Source organism: Mus musculus, chromosome 11 (genome assembly GCF_000001635.26).
Source record: "Mus musculus strain C57BL/6J chromosome 11, GRCm38.p6 C57BL/6J".
NCBI lineage: Eukaryota > Metazoa > Chordata > Mammalia > Rodentia > Muridae > Mus > Mus musculus.
The window spans coordinates 35,768,998-35,795,157 of NC_000077.6; the positions used below are offsets into that span (position 1 = coordinate 35,768,998).

Sequence of the window (26,160 nt, forward strand, 5' to 3'; positions counted from 1 at the left end):
TGCCTCGTTCCTGCCGTATCTTCACAGTAAATAAAACTCGCATGTGACTCAAAAGGCTGCTAGACTACATTACATTAAATAATAATTATGTAGCAAATGTTACCATCTTTAGTGACCTTCCAACCCCAATATTCAAGGTGTTCCTTTAGCGGATGACTTATCTCATCAAACGTATTCAGTGGTCTGGACCCCTGAATTTTGACACAGCCATCACAGGGAAAAACCATCAAGAGGAAAATCTGCGACTGCGTGACAGCCACAGCGCCCTCAGAGTTCACAACCCCTCTCTTCTTTCAGCCGCTACGAGACCAGAGCCCGGGAATTGCCAGGACCGCCCACGGCTTGCTACCATTGGCGGCCTCCTTGCTGGCGTGACTAAGGCTCCGCCTCTTCCCCGCTGGGACCACTCTGAGGCGATCTCCGGAAGCGGAGGGGGGCTAGAAATAGGGGTCGAGAGGCATCCTGGGCTTTGTAGTCCGCCTGAGCATCTGCCGCAGGAGAGTGGAGCCTCACTCTACGGAGAACTACAACTCCTAGCAGCCCCGCGGAGAGCGAGGCGAGGAGGCCTGAGTCACGTGGGCGCTGGGCCTGGGCGGGCTATTTCTCAGTGCGGCGGCGGCGGCGGCGGCGGCTCGGGGGACCGGGGCCTTTTGTTCGGAGCGGCTGCGGGGGGCCACGGAGCGGCGAGGCCCGCGGCCTTCCCCGGCTCGCTCGGTCCCGGCCGCCCCTTGCGGGGTTGCTGGGCCGCCCCGTGGGCCGCCTGTGGCCTCAGGCGCCGCCGCCCCGCCCTAGGCCCGCCCCACCCGGCCTGAGGGGAGGAACCGGCCGGGCCTCGCCGCGCGGCCCAGCCAGCTCCGGAGTATTCACCTCTCCTCGCTGAGCTCTGCACCCGAGGCTACCCCTCGCGCCTTAGGCCGACGCCATGAAGATCAAGGATGCCAAAAAACCCTGTAAGATGGGACCGGGGACCCGTGGGTTGGGAAGACGGGCCTTGGAGCCTCTGGCGGAGCGGCCCGCTTTAAGCTCGCGACTGTTCTCGGACGCCAGCCAGGGAGGGAAGGGAGGGATCGCTGCAGCCCCAGGTTGCAGGCGGCGGGCTTCCCCACCCCCATGCATGAGGGCCAGGCTCCTGCGGTCCCCCTGCCCGCTGCTCTCTTGCTCCTGCAGATCTGGGAGGTGCACGGGAGAATCTTGACTCGGGTTTTACCAAAATGGGAGCACAGCTACCAGGCCCCTCTTGAAAAGAGGTAGTCATGGCTGTCAGATAGGGGTTGGTACACCACCTCCCTCCCATTTTCCCCAGTTTCTGGGTTTCCTGCGCGTGTCCTTGAAGTCCAGGTGGGTTCCTGGGAGTTGTCAGCCTTGCATTTGGAGCTGTTCAACGCTTGTGCATGTACTCTGCCTGTAGATAAATTAATGGCTTGGGCAGTTTAGAAAATCAGCTGGTTTTGTGTTTTAGGGAGCAGATAAACACCAAGGTTAAACATCGTATTTCAGCTATTTCGAACACATTAATATGGTGATAAATACCTCGAGCTTTTTTCTGTAGTTGTACATGCATATACATGCAAAGGTTCTAACCCTGTTATGAGAGACACATCAAGGTTCACAAGCTGTCTTTTAAATGCCTCTTATTCCTGCGGTTGGCTTGTTTATTGGCTCAGTCTTTGTGAATGTTGTTCTTTCATTCTCTACTAACTGGGCATGTGGGGATCTGTGTTCCTGTCATAGAGGTTTTACAGATTTTAGTGTTTTATGCCATCTACAACTGCGCCTAGAGGTCAGCTGTAAAGGGGGCATGAACATCTTCCCTGCCTGTTCCCATAAACCTCACAGACTCAGCTTCCAACGCAGTCCAGAAACATTTACTTAAAACGTGAGAGTTCTCAGTGCTTAAAGATGAGGAAAGAGAACTTTGCTTCAGTGACTTTTAGTCCCCTCCTTGTACTGGCTCAAAGTGCAGTGCTGCTTCCCTTCCACCTACAGGGCATGGTCCTTAAGAGACAGTGTTTGTTTGTTTTTAGATTATCTGCTTATAGAAAGCATTAATGATGCTTTCGTTTCGTTTCGTTTTGTTTGTTTGTAGACAAGATTTCTCTGCAGCTTTGGCTGTCCTGGAACTCACTTTGTAGACCAGGCTAGCCTCTAACTCAGAAACCTGCCTGCCTCTGCCTGTCTAATGCAGGGATTAAAGGCGTGTGCCACCACACTAACTTTTTACTTCAAATCTGAACCAGGGTGTGGTGGTACACAGCTTTTACCCCAACATTCAGGAAGCAGAGACGAGTAATCTCCCCAAATTCTGAGGCCAGTTGGAGTTATGTGGTGAGATCTTGTCTCAGAAAAACAAAAACAAAAAAAGGAAGTCTGAAACAGTGACCACGTTTACATTTTCTGGGATAAATTAATGCACCTTAGGCTAGCATGGTGGCTCACATTTGTGATCCCAACTCCAGTACCTTCCTTCAGTGAACTTTCTCTGCTTGTTGTAGAATTTACATTTGGTTGATGGGACTTGGTGACTTGTGCCTTTAATCCCATGAGAGGCAGGCAGATCTCTTGAGTTCAAGACCAGTCTGGTCAACAGAACTAGTTTCAGGACAGCTAGGGCTACATAAAAAGTTCTCTCTCCAAAAAAAAAAACAAAAAAAAAAAAAACAAAAAAAAAAACAATCACTTTTATCATCTAAGTTGAATTATGTGTTAATTCATCTCCAGGAAAGAAGTAAGCGAATCAGGCCCTTCTCTCCCTTGAGGAACTTGGCCTCTCTGAGTTTTTAAGAAATTTATACATGTCCACGTTGTATGTTGCTCAAGGCCCATCTCACCTTTTCCTACATGATTTCCCCCCCACCCCCTGCATCCCTTTGCCTCCCAAGTGCTTGGTTTAAAGATGTGTGCCACCACAATTGGCCCACATATTTCTTTCTTTTTTTATTAATTTATTTAGTGTATAGGAGTACACAGTCTCTATCTTCATGCACACCAGAAGAGGGTGTCAGATCTCATTACAGATGGTTGTGAGCCACCATGTGATTGCTGGGAATTGAACTCAGGACCTCTGGAAGTGCTTTTAACCGCTGAGCCATCTCTCCAGCCCCCACGTGTTTCTTAAACTTTAGGTTTTTAGGTTCTGCCTATATGTATGCTGTGTAACTGGATTAATGAGGTGATGATGATAAAGGGTGATGAATATATTTAATGTGATATGGGTTTGGAGTCAGTGCCAACCAAGTAGTAAGATACTTGAAAATTTATGTATCCTGTGCTTCTATGTAATTTGATATAGTGACTTATTAATGTTAAAAACTGTTACTTCTAGTAGATAGTAAAGTATATTAGGAGGTAACAGTTGCCAATGTAACTCCCATTAGAAATGAGAAATTTACTTAAAACAAAAATCCTCAAATCCTTCCCAGGGCATCTAATACTGAAGGTATGAAGATGTGCTATTTTGTCCATCTCAGAAAACCCAGTCCTTTATTTGTAGTGGTCAGTGAGGAGGGTGAAATTCTTTTATTCATGAATTCCAAACATTGGGGTTTACCAGTGTATTACCCATCTTAAGTTGCTAGAAAAGTCAGAAGCTGGTGATTTAGACCATTTGCTACATGATAAAAGTGGCTCATGATTGAGTTTGTCTTCTGTGCTCTTGTTGCCTTCCTCAAGCCCTTTGAATGTGGTTTTAAAAATATTTATGTTTAGTTTATGTGGATATGTGTAGGTGAGTGCATCTGTGGGGTCAAGCTGTCAGAGCAGCTCTTGAGCTGGGTTGTTAAGGCTTTGGGAGCCACCTGAAGTGGGTGCTGGGAATCTGAACTCGGGTCCTCTAGAAAATCAAAACCTGCTCTTAACAGCTGAGTTCTCTCTCCAGCCCCTGAGTACTGGTTATTTCCTGGATTGAGGAAATGAATCCCAGAACACTGCTGAGTTGAAAAGATCTCTGCAAAAGTTAGGTGTTGGGCTGCAAGACAGCTTAATAGCTTCATCACCAAGAATACAGTCCTTGGGACCTACATAGTGGAGAAAGAACTGACTCTTAGACCTTGTCCTCTTGATCTCCACATTCAAGCTGTGACAGGCATGCCCTGCTGCACATCTGCATAAACCAAATCAACGGAATGGGGTAGATCTCCCACCTCCCTCTTTTAATTTGAGCTATTGGCAGAGTAAATTCCTTTCAGTCAATTTTCTCCTGATTTTAAAAAGAAAATCATTGTGAACAAATGAAAGCTTTCATATGTGGAAAGAAACATGCAGCTTTGTTTAGCAATGCTATTACATAGCTCTGGCTGTCATTGAACCTGGCTATGTGTGTAGACCAGGCTGCTCTTGCCTCTGTGTGTGTGTTTAAATGTGTAAAAGTTGCCTTTTTTAGTTATGACATATTTGGTCCTTTGGAACAAGCAACTTGCCCAAGGAACTTTTAAAAGGCTATAGAAGATTAAAAAAAAAAAAAAAAAAGTTGTTTAAAAGTTAAGCCGGGCGTGGTGGCGCACGCCTTTAATCCCAGCATTTGGAAGGCAGAGGCAGGCGGATTTCTGAGTTCAAGGCCAGCCTGGTCTACAGAGAGTTCCAGGACAGCCAGGATACACAGAAAAACCCTGTCTCAAAAAACAAACAAACAAAAAAAAGTTGTTTTAAAGCCGGGCGTGGTAGCGCATGCCTTTAATCCCAGCACTTGGGAGGCAGAGGCAGGCGGATTTCTGAGTTCAAGGCCAGCCTGGTCTACAGAGTGAGTGCCAGGACAGCCAGAGCTACACAGAGAAACCCTGTCTCAAAAAAAAAAAAGGTGTTATAAATTATGTGTGGATGTGGATGTAACTGCTGAGCTGTCTCAAAAGCCCTGGTTTTCCTATTTTAACGGTAGTTAAAACTAATTTTTTTCTCTAAAAGATTTAATCAGTAATAATGGTTTCTTGTTCTTCCTGCTTTGACTAAATAAGACTGGTGTTACACCAGAGGAGGGACCAAGCATATGTCAACCATTTGCTACAAAGAGATTTTTGATTACCTTCCACACCTTACTACTTCATAGCTCACATTGCAGGTAGACAGAATATGCATTTTGGAATTGGCTGTTCATAACTTAGAATAAAAAACCATGAATACTCAGTCACAGCTTTAGAAAAGTTGGTGACTTACTCTCTAGTATACCCAATAAATTTCAAATATTGCTTAATCAAGCTTCCACTGAAATTTAATTTATGGTTTTAAGATTAAGAAATATTAAGTGCTAACTTGAAGTTTGCCTTCAAGAGTGTCAGTACTTTGATATTTGTAAATCTGTGAATAGAGGATTCTGGATGGAAAATTAATAAACTTTGAACTTGCAGTTTGTACTCTCAGTGACATTCATATGTGTATTTTTACACCTGTGTTTGACATGAGCCTGAGAAAGTATATAAAGGGCTGGGGGTACAGCTCAGAGGCAGAGTGTTTGCCTAGCATACACCAAGGTCCTGGGCTTTCTTACTGATCAAAACCAAATGAGACTGGAGAGAGAAGATGCAAATACTTATTATTGGCTGGATTTTGGTAAAATGATTTCTGTTCTTCCAAATTATGAAATCTAGAATCAAGAATCACTTAAATAGAACTTCTTTTGGTTAGGTTAACAGAAGAAAAAGTTATTTTATCAAGTATCACCAAAATATGTCATTAATAACATGGTATTTTAAAAATTTAAAGCAATTCAGAGGGAAATTCAAGTTCCCTTACTGAGTGTCATCTGCTCCCATTTTTAAAGTAGGATAGCCAGGTCTTGTGGCTCACACCCATAATACCAATACTGTTAAATCAGGATTGCTGCAAGTTTAAAGTCAAAGCCAACTGGGAGCATAAATGCATAATTTATAAATAAACCTATAATTCCAGGTCAGTCTGAGCTACAACATGAGATCACCCTCAAAAAACAAACAAATAAACCGGGGACAAAACATTTTTAAGCCTGAAATGCAAAAGAGGATTTGTTTAAACACTGGATATAAAAGTCTTCTGTCAGTATTGCATTAGAAACATTACTGGGGATGGGGCAAGGAAATGACCTGTAATATTACAAACGAAACCTCCCTCCTTTTAAGCCATTCATTAATCATGAATGAATTTCTGAAAAAATTCTAGATTTTATGAACTGAAAGTAGCACTTAATCATACCACATTCTTTTTACCTAACGGAGCTGCATATGAGTGCCTGCATGCACAATATCTGTGCTTGGTGCCCATGGGCGTGGGGGGGGGGACGACTCGGATCCCCTTGAGCTGGAGTTCTTGGAACTTGTGAGCCACCTGGTGTGGGTGCTAAGCTATTAAATCAAGATATCTGGAAGAGCAGCAAACACTACCTATTATTTGCTGAGCCATCTCTCCAGCCTCCCAAATCTAACTCTTCAGGTAATACAGTCTAGCACTGGAGCGAGGGCCCAGAAATCTGTAATTTTCAAATAATGCTTAAATTGTTTTGATTTTTCTGTTTGCTAGGTGCCTTTAATTTATAAATGCCTAATTTGTAATTTTGTCTATTTGTCCCATATTTTCCTAGTTGAGAAACCCTTCTGGTATTCAGCCAAACTACACTTTCTTATGCTTGAAATTATCTATAGATTCAAGACTAAGTTTCTTATTCTAGCACGCAAGATCTTTTGTGCTTGACTATTTTCTCAGATGGAATCTTTCTCCTAGTTCCCTTAAAAAAAAAAAGGAATCAAATCCTAGTGATATTCAGTTAGTTTAAATTCTTGTCAGTGGGGCAGTGGTGGTAGTTGAGGCTAGCCTGGTCTTCAGGGTCAATGAGTTTCAGGATAGCTGCCAGCTGAGTCACATGATAAGAATGTAATGATTGAATAGGGGCACCTGTTGGATAAAGAATTAAACCCAGTGTTTTGGTAATCATTTAAGTTTTTAGGAAAATATACAGATAAAACTGAAAGAAAGGGTGAGTTGCATGCAGAAGGTAAGACTTACATCAACGTAAGTGTTAACTAAGCGCATGATTCAGAGGAAATGAAGTTTGTGGCTAATTAAGCACTCATTCTAGTTTGTTTTCCTACTATATATTTTTTTTCTTCCTTTTTTCTTTTAATTTCCAGCTTTCCCATGGTTTGGCATGGACATTGGAGGAACGCTAGTAAAGCTCTCATACTTTGAACCTATTGACATCACAGCAGAGGAAGAACAAGAGGAAGTTGAGAGCTTAAAGAGTATTCGGAAATACTTGACTTCTAATGTAGCATATGGATCTACTGGCATTCGGGATGTACATCTTGAGCTGAAGGATTTAACACTTTTTGGACGAAGAGGAAACTTGCACTTTATCAGATTTCCAACCCAGGACCTGCCTACTTTTATCCAAATGGGGAGAGATAAAAATTTCTCAACCTTACAAACGGTGCTGAGTGCTACAGGAGGTGGTGCTTACAAGTTTGAGAAAGATTTTCGCACAGTAGGTGTCTATTACTTGAAAACCAAAAATTAATATTAACGTGAATATTCAATTTTAAATACAAGGCTGGGCTTCTGTCTAAGCCAATGGTTCTTAACCTTCCTAATGCTGCAACCCATGTTGTGGTGACTCCAACCAAAAAATTACTTCTGTTGCTACTTCATAACTGTAATTGTGCTACTGTTATGAGTCATAATGTAAACATCTGTATTTTCCAATGCTCTTGGGCAACCTCTGTGAAGAGGTTGTTTGACCCTGGAGAGCATTGTGACCCACAGGTTGAGAACCAGTGATTAGAATGGTCCTTTCCCGAGTTGAACTGATGGGCTGTCTACACTGCTTGGCTTTCAGTGTGTTGATGGAATGTGGTGCATGCGGTTAGAGCTGTGGTACAGAGCTGTGCTGGGAGACCCCTGTGAATCTGGCACTCTTACTGTTACTGTCTTTTTATTTTGATATTTTTGTTTTTTCAAAATGGTTTGTTTGTGTAGCCTTGGCTGTCCTGAAAGTAGCTCTGTAGGCGGGGAACTCAGACCTGCCTGCCTCTGCCTCCTAAGTGGTGGAATGAAAGGCATGTGCCACCTCAGCGCACCCCCCCCCCCCCGGGCATTTTGTGTTTGGTTTTGATTTTTGTTTTCATATTGACTCTTATTTCCTGAAATAAGTTACATTAGTATTCACCTCTTGTCCTTGAGGTTGTAATGCGTGTGACAGGAGAGCTACTGAACGGATATTGTGTTTCTGTATTTGGAGTTTTATCAAATGTAATTCAGTATTTTGGAATGCCATTCTAGCCGATTAATATATACATTGAAACTGTATGAGTGTGACTTGTGTTTGTGTGCATTAGTAGTTAGAATTAACTGCTGAGCCATCTGTCCTAAAATGTTACTTTGATACCTGCCTCCTCTTCATCCATGGGAATATAAATGACGCAAGGCGGTGAGAACCAGCCAAGTGCGTGAAACCAATCCTAGAGATTTTGACCCTAAATAAAATGAAACCTGTAGCGCCTTAAATAAAAATAACACTGAGGTTTTATAAAATCTCTGAAAACTATATAGTATAATTAAACCAAATATATTTGATTTTTTTTTTTTAATTCTGATTTTTGCTTTTTTCTTTCAGATTGGAAACCTCCACCTGCACAAACTGGATGAACTTGACTGCCTTGTAAAGGGCTTGCTGTACATAGATTCCGTCAGTTTCAATGGACAAGCAGAATGCTATTATTTTGCTAATGCCTCAGAACCCGAGCGATGCCAAAAGATGCCTTTTAACCTGGATGATCCTTACCCACTGCTGGTAGTGAATATTGGCTCAGGAGTCAGTATTTTAGCAGTCCATTCCAAAGACAACTATAAAAGAGTGACTGGGACAAGGTAGTTATCTTTTTGGTTTGATTATATCATTCAACATGTTTTATGCATGAAAGTTGTGGAGTACATTTTTTGTTTGTTTGTTTTGGTGCTGGGAGAACAAAAGAGGCTCTTAAACTGTTGCCCAGCAAGAATACTTTACTGAATCCCAGCTGTTTTTGCTATATATTGCTATACAGTTGTACCAGAAAAAAAACACATTTGTAAAACAGAAAAATATATAGGGGACTGGAGAGATGACTCAGTAGTTAGGAGTTCTTGCTAATCTTGCAGAAAACCCAAGTTGAGTTTCATGGCAGCTCAGCCATATATCACAATGGAATTGATTTTAGTCTAATCAGACAACTAAATAAACCTTTCACTAAGTCATTTATTGGGACTTTAATCACAGATTTCCCTTTTTTGTGTGGTATTTTTAGCACACAGACAGTGTTGCACAGGCTGACCCAGAACTCAAGATCTTGTCTCAGCTGATGTTGTAGCACACGGTCTCATCGGTCTACTATTAGTATTTCTTTCAGTGCATACACAGGAGTATATTTTTAGCCGTTATACAGTTTGAGTTATTAGATGCCAGCTAGGATTTTTCTCCCAGCAGATTTAGCTTTTTATATGACGGGTTTGGTTCTACTAAGTAGTCTTATTTTTTATCACATTGGTGTTTAGCATTTACCATGTTTTCCCTCTGTTTATTCAATAAGTGAAAGAATATAACATGTAAATGCAACTTAACAAGTACACCTTATTTTCCTTTTTAGCCTTGGAGGGGGCACCTTTCTTGGTTTATGCAGTTTGTTGACTGGCTGTGAAAGTTTTGAAGAGGCTCTGGAAATGGCATCCAAAGGTGACAGCACCCAAGCTGATAGGTTGGTCCGAGATATTTATGGAGGAGATTATGAAAGATTTGGTCTGCCAGGTTGGGCGGTGGCATCTAGGTAAGTTATATTGTTACTCAAGTTGTCTGTTTAGTTTCTGGAAAATATTATGCCATGGGGTTTAAGGATGACTGATTAGAGTTCAAGTTTTGAACATTGAAGTTTAAAAGTAAAATATTCAAGCTGGGCCGTGGTGGTACTCACCATTAATCCCAGCGCTTGGGAGCTAGAGGCAGGCTGATCTCTTGAGTTTGAGATCAGCCTGATATACAGAGCTAGTTATGGCACAATCAGCAAACAGAAAAATTCATTAAGAAGTTTTATCCTGTTTGCACCCTGTAAAAAACTGCCTTGTGCTAAGTGATATTTCTCAGTGGAGGAGCAAGGCCAGGGTTGATTCCCTGCACTGTAGAACAAAAAGAAACTTCTCAACTGGGCATAGTATCACACAACTTTAATCTCATTCATGAAGCAGAGGCCGGTGGAGCTCTGTGATCTTTTGTTGTTGTTTTGTTTTGAAAACAACAGGGTTTTCTCTGTGTAACAAACCTGGCTGTCCTGGAATATGCTTTTCATACCAGGTTGGCCTCAAACTCAGAGATCTGCCTGCCTCTGCCTCTGAGTGCTGAGATTAAAGGCACGTGCTCAGTCAGCTCTGGTTTTTGAGGTTAACAAAATCTGCAAAAGGAGTTTCCAGCCTGTCAGGCCCACACAGTGTGACCTCTTTTAAAAAGACAAAAACAGGAAAACAGAAATTTCTTGTATTCCAGAGCATCCATCGCCTGTACAAATACAAATTGTATCCTATAATCTGCTTATCCAAAATCTTGTGTCCCTACATGACATATGTGACTCTGAGATAGTCACAGATTCTAGAAAGAAGTCTTTCCATGCTGCAGCTCTAGTCTGTCTTTGTCCTGGCTGTAGTCCTGTTGGAGGCTTAGTACAAGTGTGTTTTACAGTGTTGTTAAGCATGCCCTCCAAGTGCTGCTCAAGCATTTCCATGCAGTGCACGGGTGCTGGGGTTTTGCTGATCTGCTAAAGCAGCAGCAGCTTAGTGTGGTTTTAATTTGCTGAGAACCTTACACGTTGCTTTTAGTGATGCTGATCGGTTTGTTGTTGGCTTGTTATACAGTTGAATTTATCAGTCTTTTCCTTTATGGCTTCTGGATATTGATTCATAGTAAGTAAGTCTTCCATATTCCAAACATATAAAGGAATTTAACATGTATATTTTTTTCTGACACATTATTACTTTTTTTAAAAAAATTATTTTTTTTAGATTTATTAATTTATTTATATGAGTATACTGTAGCTGTCCTCAGACACACCAGAAGAGGACATCAGATCCCATTACAGATCAACACAGGTTGATTCCCAGAACCTACATGGGGAAGGAGAGAACTGACCCCTCCTGTAGGTTGTCTTCTGAGCTCTGAATGTGTGTGCTTACACACAGAGAGGGAATTAATAAATATTTGGGAAAAGTGATTTTTGTTTTTGTTATTTCTATTATAGAACTTATGTGCCTTTCAGCCGTTTAAAAAGTGGTCTATAAATTTGTTAATTTAAATTTGTTCCTAAACAAAAGTTTATGTTGGCATATTTTATATATATTAATAGGTTTCGTTGTGGCATTTCATTTGTGAATATAGTTTCTTTTTCTCTCATTCATCTGCACTGTCCTCTCCTATCCCCTCCCACTGTGTTGCTTCTCTTCTCACTTGCTGCTTTGTTGGGTGTTTCGTTTTGCTTTGTTTCACAACCTAATGAGTTAGTTGGTGTTGCTCATTGGTGCGTTGGCTTTGCCACTGAAGAAAATGTGTGTCATTCTCCTTCCCTGTCAACTCTTGGATCCTCAGGGAAGGGTGGAGCTCCATGAACCCCTCCCCGTGCTCCTAAATATTTTGTTTGTATATGATCTCCATGAAGTTGTGATTGGCTGTTGCTTGTTGGGATACCCAGTGCCCTCTTGTGCTGAGGACTCTGCCTGCTCAGCCCTCTATTCTGAGATCCTTTGCTCTTTACATTTGATGTCATGTTTGATCTCATACATGTTTCATTATTTTTGTGTGACATTATTAGCCTCTGTTGCTTCTGTCTAAAATATTCCTTTCTAAAAACTAGTTAAACTTCTTTTTACTGTGGAAAACCTTCCTTTTCACCTTTTTCTTCTTACCACAAAAATATAATCTTTTCTTTCTGGCTCTCTGATTTTTGTTTTGTCTTGTTACAGTTAGTCTCTGTTGTTCTCTGTGGCCTGCATTGTCCATAGGATGGCCTCTTAACAAGATGTGTGCAACAAGCACTTGGAATGAAGTTAATGTGTGCCACATGGCCAAATGGCTACACTCAAATGAGCAATTCTAGTTCATTTCGCCTTTATTTTTACCTTTTAAGAATATAGTTAATAGATAATATATTATGTAGCATGTATTTCTATTAGACAATGCTACCCTAGACAGTATACTGCTTGAGGGACCTTTGTGTCTGTAGCATAATGCTTGGTATGTTGTAGATGCTTGAGTGGTTGATATTAGAGATGACATCTTTAACAATATTTTGACTTTAAAAGCAAACTTTTAAATCAATCACTGTACTTTTTTGGCTTTCTAAAATAATTTTCATACTTTTTTGTGTGTTATAAGGTCTTAAAATGTAGATAAAATAAATCTTTGCATACTAGTAACAAAGAAGTGCGTTTTTTAAACACAGGTTTAACTTTTCTTTTAAAAATGCTGTTTATTCCTTACAGACTTGTTTTAAGCCGCCCTATGTGCTCATGCTCTTTGGCCTAACTTTATAGAGCTATTATAGTTGTATAAGTTAAGGTGAATTGTTATTTATTACCAGTAGATTTGACTTGTTTCTCCCTGTCTCTCTCTTTGCAGTTTTGGTAATATGATTTATAAGGAGAAACGAGAAACTGTTAGTAAAGAGGATCTGGCAAGAGCTACTTTAGTTACTATCACCAATAACATTGGTTCTGTGGCACGAATGTGTGCTGTTAATGAGGTAAGACATCCAAGAATCTTTTTTAATTGTGCAAAAACAAAAAGCTGGACCCAGTACTTTAATCAATGCCTTTAATCCTAGCACTCAGGAGGGAGTTCTGTGAGTTTTAAGGCTAACCTGGTCTACATACATAGGGAGTTCCAGGCCATTAAGGGTTACATAGACAGACCCTGTCTTTTGTTTTTTTAAAAATTTAAGATAATAAATAATTTCAAAAGGTGATTCCTGTGCACTGACAGAGCGCCTTTATTTTCCAGTGAGCTCTTAGATTGAGATCCATTTCATACATTCCCAAGCAGCTTACCAGTTACTCTGGTACATTTTCTTCCATGACAAATAACAGCACTCAGGAAGCAGGCAGACAGATCTCTTTGAGTTTAAGGGCAACCTGGCCTACAAAGAGTTCAGGCCACCCAGGGCTATACAGCCTTTGCTTCAAAACAACCAATAGGAAGAAGGAAAGAAAAGGGAGAAATAGAAAAAGGCAGTGTTCTTGGTGTTCAGTCTCCAACCCTGCAAAACAAAACCAACCAACCCGGGGCTAGACATAAGACAAAATGTCTTCCGAATGAATGTACAGTCTAAATCTAAATGAGGTAAAAACATTTTGAGGTAACTGTTGAAAAGGACACTGTGGACTCTTGTTTATAATTAATGGAGTACTCAATTAGTAAGATGCTTGGAAGTTTTCTTACTGCCCTCGGCTTCTTTACAGTGCTGCCTTGTTGCATATGGATCAAGCAGCATTGTACAGGGCTATGAAGGCATTGAGACTTGTTCTTCATGCGGTTTGAGTGATATGTGCTGCTTGCCTTAAGAACAATATGGAGAGCTGGGGAAATGGCTCAGTGGCTGCTGTGCAGGCATGAGGACCTGAATTTGAGTCCCTAGCACCCGTGTCAGAAGCCAGATGTGGCTTTGCACCTGTTACCCCAATAGGCATGGATGGGGAGACAGGAGCATTCTGGGGTTTGCTCTCAGTTGTGAATTCAAAGACTGAGTCAGCTCTCCGGGTTAAACAATTTTTTATTTTATGTATATGGTTATTTTTCTTGCATGTTTATCTGTACACCATATATGCAGTGCCTGTGGAAGGCAGAAAAGGGCACTGGATTTGCTGGTATTAGAGTTACAGATAATTGTGACAGCCAAGGTGGTGCTAGGAATAGAACCCTGGTCCTCTGGACCATCAGCTCCTGCTCCTAGCCACTGGGTCATCTCTCCTGATCCCCAACTGTTTTAGTTGGTTTATGCTTTCTGGTCCACTGGCCTCACATCTTCCTCCTCTTTCTTAACTTTTTCATGTTACTCACCTTTCATGCTCCTTTCCCCCAGTCATTTCTACTGTCCAACTTTGTGTAGGGGCCAGGTGCATGTTTATGACATAAGTAGGTTAATGCAAAGCTTGTAGTAAAACTAGAAAGGAAAGAACAGGCAGTTGCCACGCCTTCCACACGGGGGCACAGCCTCCCTGACTTACACTCTGGCTCTTGGTATATTTGGTTGTAGTCCAGGAATGTGCAGTGACGTGACATCAACACTAAAGTCCAGTCAGTGTCCCTATTCGACATCAGAGTTCACTCCTGCTGTTGTACAGGAGTCTCGGTAAATTATCTAATTCCTGAGTAATCAGAATTGCAGAACTCCATGCAGAAATTAGTAGTAGATTGACACCCACATTCTTACATAAATATTTTAATACCCTTAAAAGCCACTTTTCTTTTCTTTCTTTTTTTCCAGAAAATAAATCGAGTTGTCTTCGTTGGGAACTTTTTACGTGTCAATACTCTCTCGATGAAACTGTTGGCATATGCTTTGGATTACTGGTCAAAGGGTCAACTGAAAGCATTGTTTTTAGAACATGAGGTATGTAAACACTTTTTGTGGGTTATTTAACAGTGTGTTTTATATGAAATTGTTCTATATTTCTTTTTGTTTGTTTGTTTGTTTGGTTTGTGTTTTGTTTTTTGTTTTTTTCGAGACACAGTTTCTCTGTAGCCCTGGCTGTCCTGGAACTAATTCTGTAAACCAGGCTGTCCTCGAAACACAGAAATCCGCCTGCCTCTGCCTCCCAAGTGCTGGGATCAAAGGTGTGCGCCACCACTGCCTGGCTCTATATTTCTATGTATCTTGTATTTATATATGTAAAAATTAAATTATTTTTATGTGTACGTAAGTGGAGACCAGAAGATAACTTCAGGTGTCATCGAAAACACTCTCCACAATCTTTGAGACAGAGTCTCTCGCTGGCATAGAATGTACTAGTGAGGCTCTACTGGCTGGTCTACAAACCCCAGAGATCTGCCTCACCCAGATCTGGGCATACAGAGATGTGCCACCACACTTGGCTTTTTTTTTTTTTTTTAACCCATTTGTTTTAGGAATCAAACCTAGTTCCTTATGTTTACAGATTGAGCTATTTTCCTAGGCCAGGGTCATAAGTCATGTGTTTTGAAAGGTCACACTACACAGCCGGTTCAGACTGAATTTCAGGCCCCCATAAATGATGAAATTACGGGTGTGTGCCACAAATTATTGACTTAAGTAAATTGATTCTTTTTGTTTCAGTTTGGCAGGCAGTTAGCTACCACATAGACAGCTCACAGATGAGAATTTCATTGCTCTTCTAACCGAGTGAACAATAGGAAGTTTCTTGTTTCTCAGATAGAAGATTCTTTTTAATCCCCCCACCCCCCGAAATAACCCTATTGTGAACCCTTGAAATCTGTGCGATTGGTTTTCCTCCTGTTAAGCTTAATGGCTGCACTTGTATCATCCTAAAGCTCAAGGAGGCAGGGCGGGCAAGATGTTTGCTAGCTCCCTGGCCAGGCTGATCCATAGAAGTGCCAGGGTTCCATGGCAAGACCCCATGGCAAACAACACAAAACAAAAACCCAAACAGCCCACCTCCTATGGTTTTTGCTATTCACAATATCCAGTTAAATTCTAATCTGTGCAGTTAATCAGTCTTTTTTTTTTTTTTCATTTGCATGAGTGCTTGCCTGTACAGATGTCTGCCGCATATGTATGCAGTACCCTAGAAGCCCAAGAGAGGGCAGCTGGAACTGGAGTTACAGACGGTTGACAGCTGGGTGGCTGGGTGCTGGGAACTGAACCCCAGCCAGGCATCTGGGAGAACAGACAATGCCTTTCCCCTTCCTCTCTCCCTCTCGCTCCAGCCCTGCTCACTCTGGCCTCCGCTTGCTCCAGGTTTTTTTTTTTTTTTTTATGTTTCTCATTATGGATGGTTGTGAGCTACCTTGTGGTTGCTGGGTTTTGAACTCATGACCTCTGGAAGAGCAGTCAGTGCTCTTAACAGCTAAGCTATCTCTCTAGCCCCCCCCCCTCTTTTTTTTGTTTGTTTGTTTGTTTGTTTGTTTTTCAAGACAGGGTTTCTCTTTAGCCTTGGCTGTCCTGGAACTCACTTTGTAGACCAGGCTGGCCTCGAACTCAGAAATCCTCCTGCCTCTAATCAGTCTTCTATGATGAATTCAAATGCTTACATTATTCTGAATTAGGAACAAGGTACTGGCCTTTTGACTCACAGAAATCCACCTTCCTCTGAGTGCTAGAATTTTAGCTGTTGTTTTTATGGGATGTACCCTTTCATATATTAATGTGAAGAAGAAGGCTATATAAATGTGCTCTTACAAATTAATTTAAAAACTACATTGCCTTAAACTGTTTAAAAATCGTGCAGGGATACTTTGGAGCTGTTGGTGCGCTTCTTGGACTGCCGAATTTCAGCTAAAACATGGGCCATCTTTACTAAGGAACGCCTGCCATTCAGGAAGAGCTGATCCAGAAACCGCAGTCATTGTCTGTCACTGGGAACCAAAGGATAAAAGCCTAATTCTACTTGTGTTCATTTTAAATGTCAGAATGGTGAGCTTTGCCGCATGGAAAGACCTATAATGGGAAGTATCCCTCACTGATTGATGTCCTCTTGTATGTATGATAGCCAGCGTTCCATCTTAAATGCAATACAGCCTCTTGATTGTTGAACTTTTCTCAATGATTTTCTATTTATTTGATGCAGCCAACATTGTAGTACTGTGTGCTCAGACACAAATCTTAAAATCTCAGAAATGTTTGTTTATGCAAAATAATTGATTCTAAATGTTTGTTTGTTTGTTCTAAATACTTGTTTGAGTCTGTTATGTGTGTTTAGTTACTAGTGAGCAGGAAGCAACATACTCTCATAATTTATTGTACTGGCAATCAAAGATCATTTTCTGTGACTTAGAAATGTTAAGACAATATTAAGTATTAACTGTGATAGTTTTATAACATATCCTCAGAAAAGCATGTCTATATGACCTCTGCCCATAAGTATAATTTTCTCTCAGATGATGAGTTGAAATACTGTCTTTAAACATGAACCTGAATTTTTCTATTGAATCCCTGAAGTTTTTGCGCATATTTGGTGGCGCTACACTTTCTTTATCTCATGCATTAATCAGTATATGTGTTAAAATGTTTACTGTTTGTAAAATTGAGGGCATAATCACATACTTTGGAGTCTATCTAATTAAGTCCTTAGACTGTTCAAATGGAATATGGTTAGAGTGAGTGACATTCTATGCTCTTTCTCTACCATGTGTATCTCAGGCCCAAATGTGCATTTCTTATCATTAGATCTGAACTCGGGAAGCTGATGTGTACCTTCCATAAGCAGTAGTAATGGACAGAATTAGATGCTATCAAAAAGAATGTTTTAAAGTTAGGTGGCTCTGGGCAGCATTACTAAATTACAGATGGATCAATGTTTATGGTTTTTGGTCATAAAAGCATCACAGACCAAGAATTTGTCTTTCTGCTTGGAATTTATTCGTGGGTTTGAATTCCTGTTTTTTATAATGTTAAAATGTAACATTTTGGATGCCATTAATTTGGTAAGTTGAATCTGTATGGGAAATGGACCTATATTAATTTCTGATATTTCTGGAAATAACCTTAAAGAGGTTAGATTGTTTACATTAAAGAGTATTTCAGTGTAGTTTCTGAGACCCCAGTGTTCAAAGTTTCCAGCAGACTGTCAAGAGGTTCTTGATAAAGACAGGTCTCTGGAGCCAGGTGTGGTGGCCTATGCTTTTAATCTCTGCACTTGGCAGGCAGAGGCAGGCGAATCTGAGTTCAAGGGCAGCCTGGTCTACAGAGTAAGTTCCAGAACAGCCAGGGCTACACAGGGAAACCCTGTTTCTGGGGTGGTAAAAAAAAAACAAAAACAAAAAACAACACAGATTTCTGTGTAGTTTATGGAAGCATATGACGATAGTGTTTGCCCAGTGCACATTTTAAGTCTACAGTGATGTCACTCAGTGTTTGCGTCTGACAGCCTGGCTTGTTCGGGTTGCCATGCTACTGCTTACTTTGTTTTAAAGGTTGACTTGAGTGTGCAGATAAGAAAATAACTCAATGATAGAAACTGTAGATTATCTAGTGTGGAAATTCTATACATCAGCAGCTATAGATTTAGGGCTATCTTCAAAGATTAAAAAGTGCTCACATTAATTTGACCACTTTGCTTTGGTTTATATAGAACTAACATTTTGCCTGTAACTGAAATTAACTACTAAGGGCCATGTAAAGTGAACTAACTCGTTCATACATTTACCTTTTCTCAAGTGTAATCTGTCATTACTGAATTAATGAGAACACAGAATCATAACTGATAAAGGCTGCCAAGATTCTAATCTAACCTATATTGCTCTTGAGAAATTCCCTGTATGCATGCTATCACAAATAGAGGTTTGCTTCTAATATCAATCAACCTAATTAAAGATCTGTGTTCTTAAACAGTGCCATTTAATAGATAAAATGTAAACTATGAATAATTTTATATTTTCTAGTAAATGCATTAAAAGCTAACAAGAAATAGGTGAAGGTCATTTTAGTACCTTTTTAAAAAATTTACCAGTATATCTAATATGTTATTTCAGTGTGAAATTGGCACAAAAAATTAATTGGGAGATGTGTTTGCCCTTTTGTTTTTTATTTAGTTTTCAGTTAATGTATATTTTATTCTTAATGACACATTTCAGTTTTAGACTGACCACCTTTCAGATTTCACAGCCACATATATTAGTAGTGTTTTTTCTAAAGCTTCTTTGTTTTGTTTTGTTTTTGTTTGAGACAGCCTCAACTAGATAGAGCCGGTTGGCTGGGAACTGGCTATGTAGACCAAGCAAACCCCAAACTCAAATCTATCTGCCTCTGCCTCTGCCCCTGTCCCTGTCTCTGCCTCTGTCTGCCAAGATTAAAGGTTTGTTGGGAGTACTTACAAGAGAGCACTATTACATGTCCTTGAAAACTTTGTGAATATGGGCTTTTAAAAGAATGAGATGGGGAAAAAAAACGATAACTTCTTTTTTAAGTAAAGACAAGACCATTTGTTGGGGCAGTTTATTTTACATAGATAAGCTGTTACTATTTCAAAAATACTATATATTGTCATCATGTCATCTCTTGTGTAGTATATGGGATTTTTCTAATAACTGATACTGATAAAATGCTTGTAACACATCCTAATAGTTAGCAATTTCCAAACTAATGTATTTCCTTTATGGAAGCAAAATTAATTCCAGGGACTTAGTTTCTAAAGTTTCTGAGTTTTGTGCAGTCAATTTTGAAAGAGTACCAAGAGACACTTTTTATCTCATTGTTATTTTTTATACATACAAAGAGTCTTTCTAAAAATTCTGATAACTTTCAAATGCTAAGAGCATTGTCAGCCATGGTTTTGGTGGTAGTACATGCACACAAATCTAAAACACCACCTCTCCCCCAAAAGGTTGCCTTTTAACTAGACTTCTCCAGTCATCTGTATACACACACAGGCATTGCCTTCCTCGGCTCCTCTGAGGAGGTGGAGGAGGAGTGGATTTCTCCTGTGGTTAAAGTCTTTGCCAAGGCAAGGCTAGTAATATGCATGATAATTGAAAGCCAGCCCCTCAAGGGATTCTCATTATTTGCAAATACTGGACTCTTCCAAGGCTCTAAATGGATGGCACCCTTGAGTGCAGGTGATTGCTGTGTGTTAGGCATCCACTCCTAAAAATAAAGCTGTTTTGTGGGTGACATTCTCGAGGGAGGGAAGTTCATCTGGCTATAGTTTCTAAATATCCTTTATATAACTACTTTGTTAGAAACAAAGTTCTTTCTTATTTAGTTTATCATATCTTCTTTTGTTGAGCACTTTATCTTTGTTAGTGTTTTGCATTTTTGAATATAATTCAGAAATTCTAGGTTATGCAAAGAATTTATAAAGCATAATTAAAATGAGTGTATATTACTTTGCATTCAACTTCAGTTTTGTGGTGTGTGTAAACAAAATAACAGCAAAACGTTTTTAAAATACTCTGATAACTAAGGTGATTGCCTCTAAACGTCTATGTTGTCTTTTCCCACCCAAGCTCCTATGTTAGAGTGCACTTCATTGTGACAGCAATGCTGGCCAGCTAGCTTCATGTGTGTCACCAGATAATCTCTTGTTTGATTTTTGCTTTTTGAGACAGGGTCTCTGTGTAGTTCTGGCTGTCCTATAACTTTGTTATGTAGACCAGGTGCCTCAAACCCAGAGATCCTCTTGTCTCTGCTTTCCAAGTGCTAGCAACAAAAGCATGTGCCAGCACATCCGGCCTGCATCACAAAAATTTTGTTTTACAACCTATAACAGGAATTGTCTCACACTGTCAGTAATACAGTGATATAATCTCTTTTTTTCCCCTTTAAAGTATTAAGATAGCCAGTTCAATACAGCAACATGAAAAAGTGTCCCCAAGTTTTTGCTGCCTTTTATTCTACTTGCAAAATTAAAATATTCTCCCATTGGACACACTGTGCTGTCGTACATATTCAGTACATGTGACGTTCTGCTTTGAACAGTGTTTTACAGTGTTCTGGTCATTGGCCTAGCTTCTTCACGTCTCTCTTTAGTTGTTGACCAGGACTTCGGTGGCCACCGTGAGAATGACACCGTTGCCAGGAGCCAGAGCAAACAGTTGCTCCATTCCTGGCAGGGCTCAAGATGACTTACACATTGCAGACCTATCATGTGCTAGAGCTCATTTTTAGTGCTTCATAGTGTTTTAGTAATTCATTATTAGTACATGTGGATAAGTACTTACAAAACCAGGAAAAAAAGTTATTGTCATTACTGCCTGTAATAGCTACGTGTGTAACCTCAAAATCATATAGGGATTGTTATTCTTCATTTGTACAAGATGAAAATTCAGAGATGTTGAAGTATTAGCTATATTTGGAATTTTAGTAGCCCCTCTCTTTGACCTGTTTTTCTAATCATTGTGTGGTCACAGGAGAGGGTGAACACTTTAAAGCTCTTCTGAAAGGATTGTATTTGTCTGACACACGGTTCCAGCACCATTTACAAAATGAAAATGAAAATGGAATCCCCTGCACATAGGTTGGATGGATTACAGTCCTACCTAATAAGGCACAGAAGACCTTAAGATCTCTTTGTGAGCTGACTGGAGCAGACCTGGGTCTGACCCAGTGTCTTTCTGAAGTCAGCGTGGGCTGATGCTGAAATCTGCAGCTTGGGGATCTGACTGAACTCACAAACTAGTTTGTCTTCCGAACAAAGGCTTACTGCAGCTGCTGTTAATTTTATGTTTAAAAGACCTGGTAAAGAATGTAACTTCCACAGAAAGCATTTTCATTTTTACATAACATTACCATAAGTGATGTAAAATAGTTTTGAGATCTCAATTGTTTTGGTTGTATGCTTCAAAACTGTCATTGTGACTGGGTGTCATCAGGATATCACAGTGGCTCATTCAATACTTAATTAACCCTGCTTCTAAGCCATTTGAAAATTGGCCAGTTTTTTTTCTGAATAAACCCTTAGAGTTTCCAGCATTTAGAAGAAAAATAATTTTATGAAATCTAACGCTCATGCTGTAGTGTCCCATTTCTGCCTGTAATCGCTGGACCCTGCAGTGAGTGAGGTTCAAACACTTTTGTCTCTTTCACCCACTGTGTTGGAGTTAAGTGAACTCCAGGCATTTAAACTGAAATGAAAGGTATGCTTGTTAATTCTTGAGTCCTGAAGAAATCATTCCTAGGTGTTGCTGTTCCAGCTTAGGGCTTCCTTTCCTCACACACGTCGCTCAGTGCAAGCTGCCTTACTCTCTGTTGGTTGCATCATTCCTGTCAGGTTTAAGCTTTGTTTATGTTTAGATTCTTCTAATATTAAATCTTATGTAAAAATGTATGATGTACTATAAACTTTATGCATAACAAAACTAAGTTATAGCCTATTGTAACCTATAAAACACTTCTTGTAAATGATCTAATTTATTTTTCCATTTATGTACAGTTTCTTAATGTAAATTTAAAAGATATTTGTTGTGCCCTGCTCTGTAAACATTCCCTTAATGCTTATTTGCATGAAAGACTTTTGGGTTCTATTTGTTTGTACTATGTAGCTGTAAGCTGGGTTTGGGTGTCTACCTTTTCTGTAGTTTCTAACTTTTTTAATTTGTTAATATTCTAAATACGTGTTAGAATCATGCTTTTTATACCCTACTTTCCAAATAAATTATCTCTTTACTACATGTGTCTCCTGCTTGTTTCATCCAGAGCGGAGCAGCCGCATTTCCACTCGGATTCAGCATCAGGTTTGATTCTCTTTGCCATTAGCTGATAGGACATATTAAACTCCATGAGAGCGAGGACGCTCGCTGCAAAGCTCTGTTCGCTTCTGTGTCTTCAACACCTGGCACTGATAAAGTGCTCAATAAATGAACTATGTTTAATGAACTGACTATAACGTGCCCTTACATATCTATTCTGCTTGTGTAGACACACAGATATGAAAGCCTTTTATTTTTCTTAAAATGAGACCATTTTTCTGTGCTGTGGGTGTACATCTGACAGGGTGGTCCTGAGATGTCAGGATATCTATGATACTTTGGTGGCACAATTTGAGAAAATGTACTCTAAACCCAATCTTTTTTTTTTTTTTCTTTAAAGATTTTCTTCTTATTTTGTGTATATGCATGTTTGACCTACATATGCGAATGGGTACCATGTGCCTGCCTATTGGATCCTCCGAAACTGGAGTTAGGGATGATTGGAGCTGCTTTGTGAGTGTTGTGTCCTGGCCCTCAGCAAGCTGTGAGCGAGCGCTCCTAACACTGAGCTATCTCCTATTCATCTTATGTGTAGTACGCAAAGCCTGTTTGAGAAGAAAAGGAAAAGTTGAAATTGATATCATTTTCTTTACTCCGGGAATGATTGCACTATAGTATAAAGCAGAACCTCTCTGTTAGAATCCAGTGAGCAGGGAGGTAGGAGGAAGGTGAGACCTTGACCGGGAGAGGGTGGTAGGATGTTTAAATGCTGTGTTTGAGGGTTAATTCAGCTCACCACGTACAAAGGCTACCTGCATTACTAAAGAGCAAGTTTACTGTATACTATAGTATAATTGCTTTGTTCAAAATCAACAGTGCATCTGAGAAGGAAAGTTGATGTTCTGTGGTTGCTGTGAAAATTGTGGAGGCAAGCTGTTTATTGATACCTCAACTGAGGGCAATGTGTATGGTTTGGCACCTGCAATCTATTGACCAGGTCCATACTAAGCTTTGTAAATTTCACTTTTAATATTTCTTTGGGTTTTGAGTGTCCTAGCCTGTTTGAGGATTCATTTGGTAGCTGTGATTACCCACTTTCTCTGTGCACCATGGGTGTGTGCCCAGTGTCTGAGTTGGCTAGAAGAGGGTGTTCCCTGGGTGGATCCACGGGGGCTGGAGTTACAGATGATTGTGAGCTACCCCGTGGGTGCTGGGAATCAAAGACCTTGGGAGAGCAGCCAGCCAGCAGAATCAAACCTTAGCTGCTGAACCACCCCTCCCACTCCACAACTGAGCCGCTTCTAACTTCCCTGTACTACCTCTCCCTGTTTAAACTAATTTCCAGACTTCCAGAAGGAAAGCGCCTGGGAAACATTTTCAAAGTGCGGGAGGTTTGGGGGCCACTGATTTTTAGAAGTACTTGATAAAAATGGAGCAATCTGGCAGGTTATGTGCAGTTCTGCTCCTCCTTTGGCAGATCTCATCATATCTGTCATTGTAATTGGTCCTCATAGCTTCCACCAGCTTAGCCAGAGCACCCTTGTCTTCCGAGTTAACCTGTGTGAAGGCAACAGTGGTGCATGTCTTCCTGTCGACCAGGTGCCCCAGCCTGGCCTTCCGTTGATGGTGCAGTAGGGCACCCCCATCTTTCGACATAGGGCAGACAGGAAAACCACCAGCTCAATAGGATCTATGTCATGGGCAGTCACCAGCTGAGCCTTCTTCTCCACCAAGGTGGTGACTGTATTAACTCCTGCTCGGAGGACAGGTGGCCTCTTAGTTGGGACATCCCCTTTGCCTGCAGCTTTCTTCTCAGCACAGGCCAGCAGCCTTTGCTTCTTCTCTTGCTTTGTCTCTGGTCTGTACTTGTGGGCAAGCTTAAGCAGCTGAGTAGCTGTTTGCTTGTCTAGGGCCTGAACTGGTTAATGGCAGGAGGTACTTTGAGCCACTTATAGAGGATGGCTCTTTGCCGCTGCAGCCTGATGTAGTGGGACTATTTAACAAAGCGTGTTAGATCTCTTTTGGGCTGAATGTCCTTCCCAATGCCAAAGTTCTTGGGCCTTTTTTCAAAGGATTGACTACCTTTTTGGCCTTCTGTTTCTTGATGATGGCAGGGGCCGAGGCCACCTTCTTCCCCTTGGCCTTCTTTCCTTTGGGCATCTTGCTTTTTTTTTTTTTTTTTTTTTTTTGGTTTTTGGAGACAGGGTTTCTCTGTAGCCTTGGCTGTCCTGGAACTCACTTTGTAGACCAGGCTAGCCTCGAACTCAGAAATCCGCCTGCCTCTGCCTCCCAAGTGTTGGGATTAAAGGCGTGTGCCATCACTGCCTGGCGAGCATCTTGCTCAGCTGGTGGAGAGAGAAAGAAGAGGGAATTGTGGGTGATAAGCAGTTGCGGATTCTCTGTAGTCCTGGCTGTCCGGAAATCAGCCTCTACCTCCCAGGTCCTAAGATTAAAGGAGTGTGTCGCCATTACTGGCAGTGAGACTGGTGGCAGATGCTGAAAGGGTCGTGCAAACCATCACTGTGAGGGCCACGCCAAAGCATGATGTCTCTTGACCAAGTGTCAGACATAAAGCCTCGAAGTAACCGGAGTCTATGGACCTGGACTTGTTTCATGGATGTGGCTCTTGAAGTGCAACTTATTCTCTGAAACTTTGCAACTTCCATCTAGTTAAGTTTGGACCAGAAACCATGCTAAACTAAGTTCTCTTACACTCAAGGCAACTTCTGGTGCTCTCTCTCTCTCTGTCTGTCTCTCTCTCTCTGTGTCTCTCTCTCCCTCTCTCTCTGTCTCTCTCTGTGTGTCTCTCACACTCTCACTCTCTCTGTCTCTCTCTCACACTCTGTCTCTCCCTCTCTCTGTCTCTTCCTCTCTCTCTCTCCCTCTCTCTCCCCCTCTCTGTCTCTCTCTCTCTGTCTCTTTCTCACACTCTCTCTGTCTCTCTCTCCCTTCCCCCTCCCCCTCCCTTAGAACCACCCAGCTTTTTGAGCTCTGCTTCTCTTCTGTCTTATTGATCTCATCTTCTGTTGAGAGGATAAAAAGATGAAGGGCCTACGCACAGCACCATCCGTTCCCCCAGTTCCTCAATGGACCCGGTCTCCTCAGCCAATTCTCACAGTTCAGTAAGGATGTCATTTTATCATTCTATTTCTAGAATTACATAATAAAATGCATTCCCTCTAAACTGTAAGTTGAAAGCCTAGCTCCAGAAGTAACTATATAGAGAGTTTCAAGGAGGCAGTAACAGACCATCGAAGTCATGAGGCCGGGGCTTGAGTCCTGTAGGAAGAGAAGGAAGAAACACTAAAGAGCTCTCTTTCTTTGAAAACCAGTAAGGTTACCCAACTTTATCTGGGAAGAACCCTCCTCAGAAGCCAGATGCAACAAAGGCTACACCTGGACTTGTAGCCCTCAAAACTAATCAAATAGGCCATTGTTTAAGCCACCAGGTCTGTGTATTATTTCAGGCAAAACTTGTATTCACTTCTGCTGTTGCTGGGTTAGAAACACCATAACCAAAAAATGTCTATCTACATGCAGGCGTTTATTCTGTCTTACAGTTCTAGAGGGATGGGGTAGGATAGGAGGGAGAGGCCTGGCAACAGGTAGCCAGGGTAGGGAACCTACAAACAAAGTAAAGAAAGTGGGCACCATGCGGGGTTAGATCATGAACTCTCAAAGCTTGTCTGCAGTGATGTACTTCCTCTAACAAGGTTGGATCGTCTCCCCATACAGTGCTGCTGGGACCAAGCATTCACATAATATGGGGGTCATTTAACGCTCAAACCAAGTAGATAATTGCTGGGGTTTCTGGCTCTGAATAAATCTGGAACCCAGTGTCTCTTTACCTCTAG

At 41.1% G+C, this 26,160-nt stretch overlaps 1 protein-coding gene, 1 non-coding gene and 1 pseudogene across 2 annotated transcripts; 2 read left to right on the top strand and 1 right to left on the bottom strand.

Moving 5' to 3' along the window:
* Positions 1 to 497: 497 nt before the first annotated feature.
* Positions 498 to 22,288, top strand: Pank3 (pantothenate kinase 3). Its single transcript, NM_145962.2, has 7 exons — positions 498 to 950; positions 7,089 to 7,441; positions 8,570 to 8,823; positions 9,579 to 9,755; positions 12,587 to 12,710; positions 14,451 to 14,576; positions 16,411 to 22,288. Exons 1-7 carry the CDS (start codon positions 923 to 925, stop codon positions 16,459 to 16,461), a joined length of 1,113 nt encoding a protein of 370 aa, NP_666074.1. The 5' UTR covers positions 498 to 922; the 3' UTR covers positions 16,462 to 22,288.
* On the top strand, positions 13,399 to 13,484 carry Mir103-1 (microRNA 103-1). Its single transcript, NR_029754.1, has one exon. It is a non-coding gene; the product is annotated as a microRNA 103-1 (primary transcript).
* A 1,413-nt stretch (positions 22,289 to 23,701) lies between the features above and the next one.
* Positions 23,702 to 24,466, bottom strand: Gm51878 (annotated as a pseudogene).
* Positions 24,467 to 26,160: the final 1,694 nt, after the last annotated feature.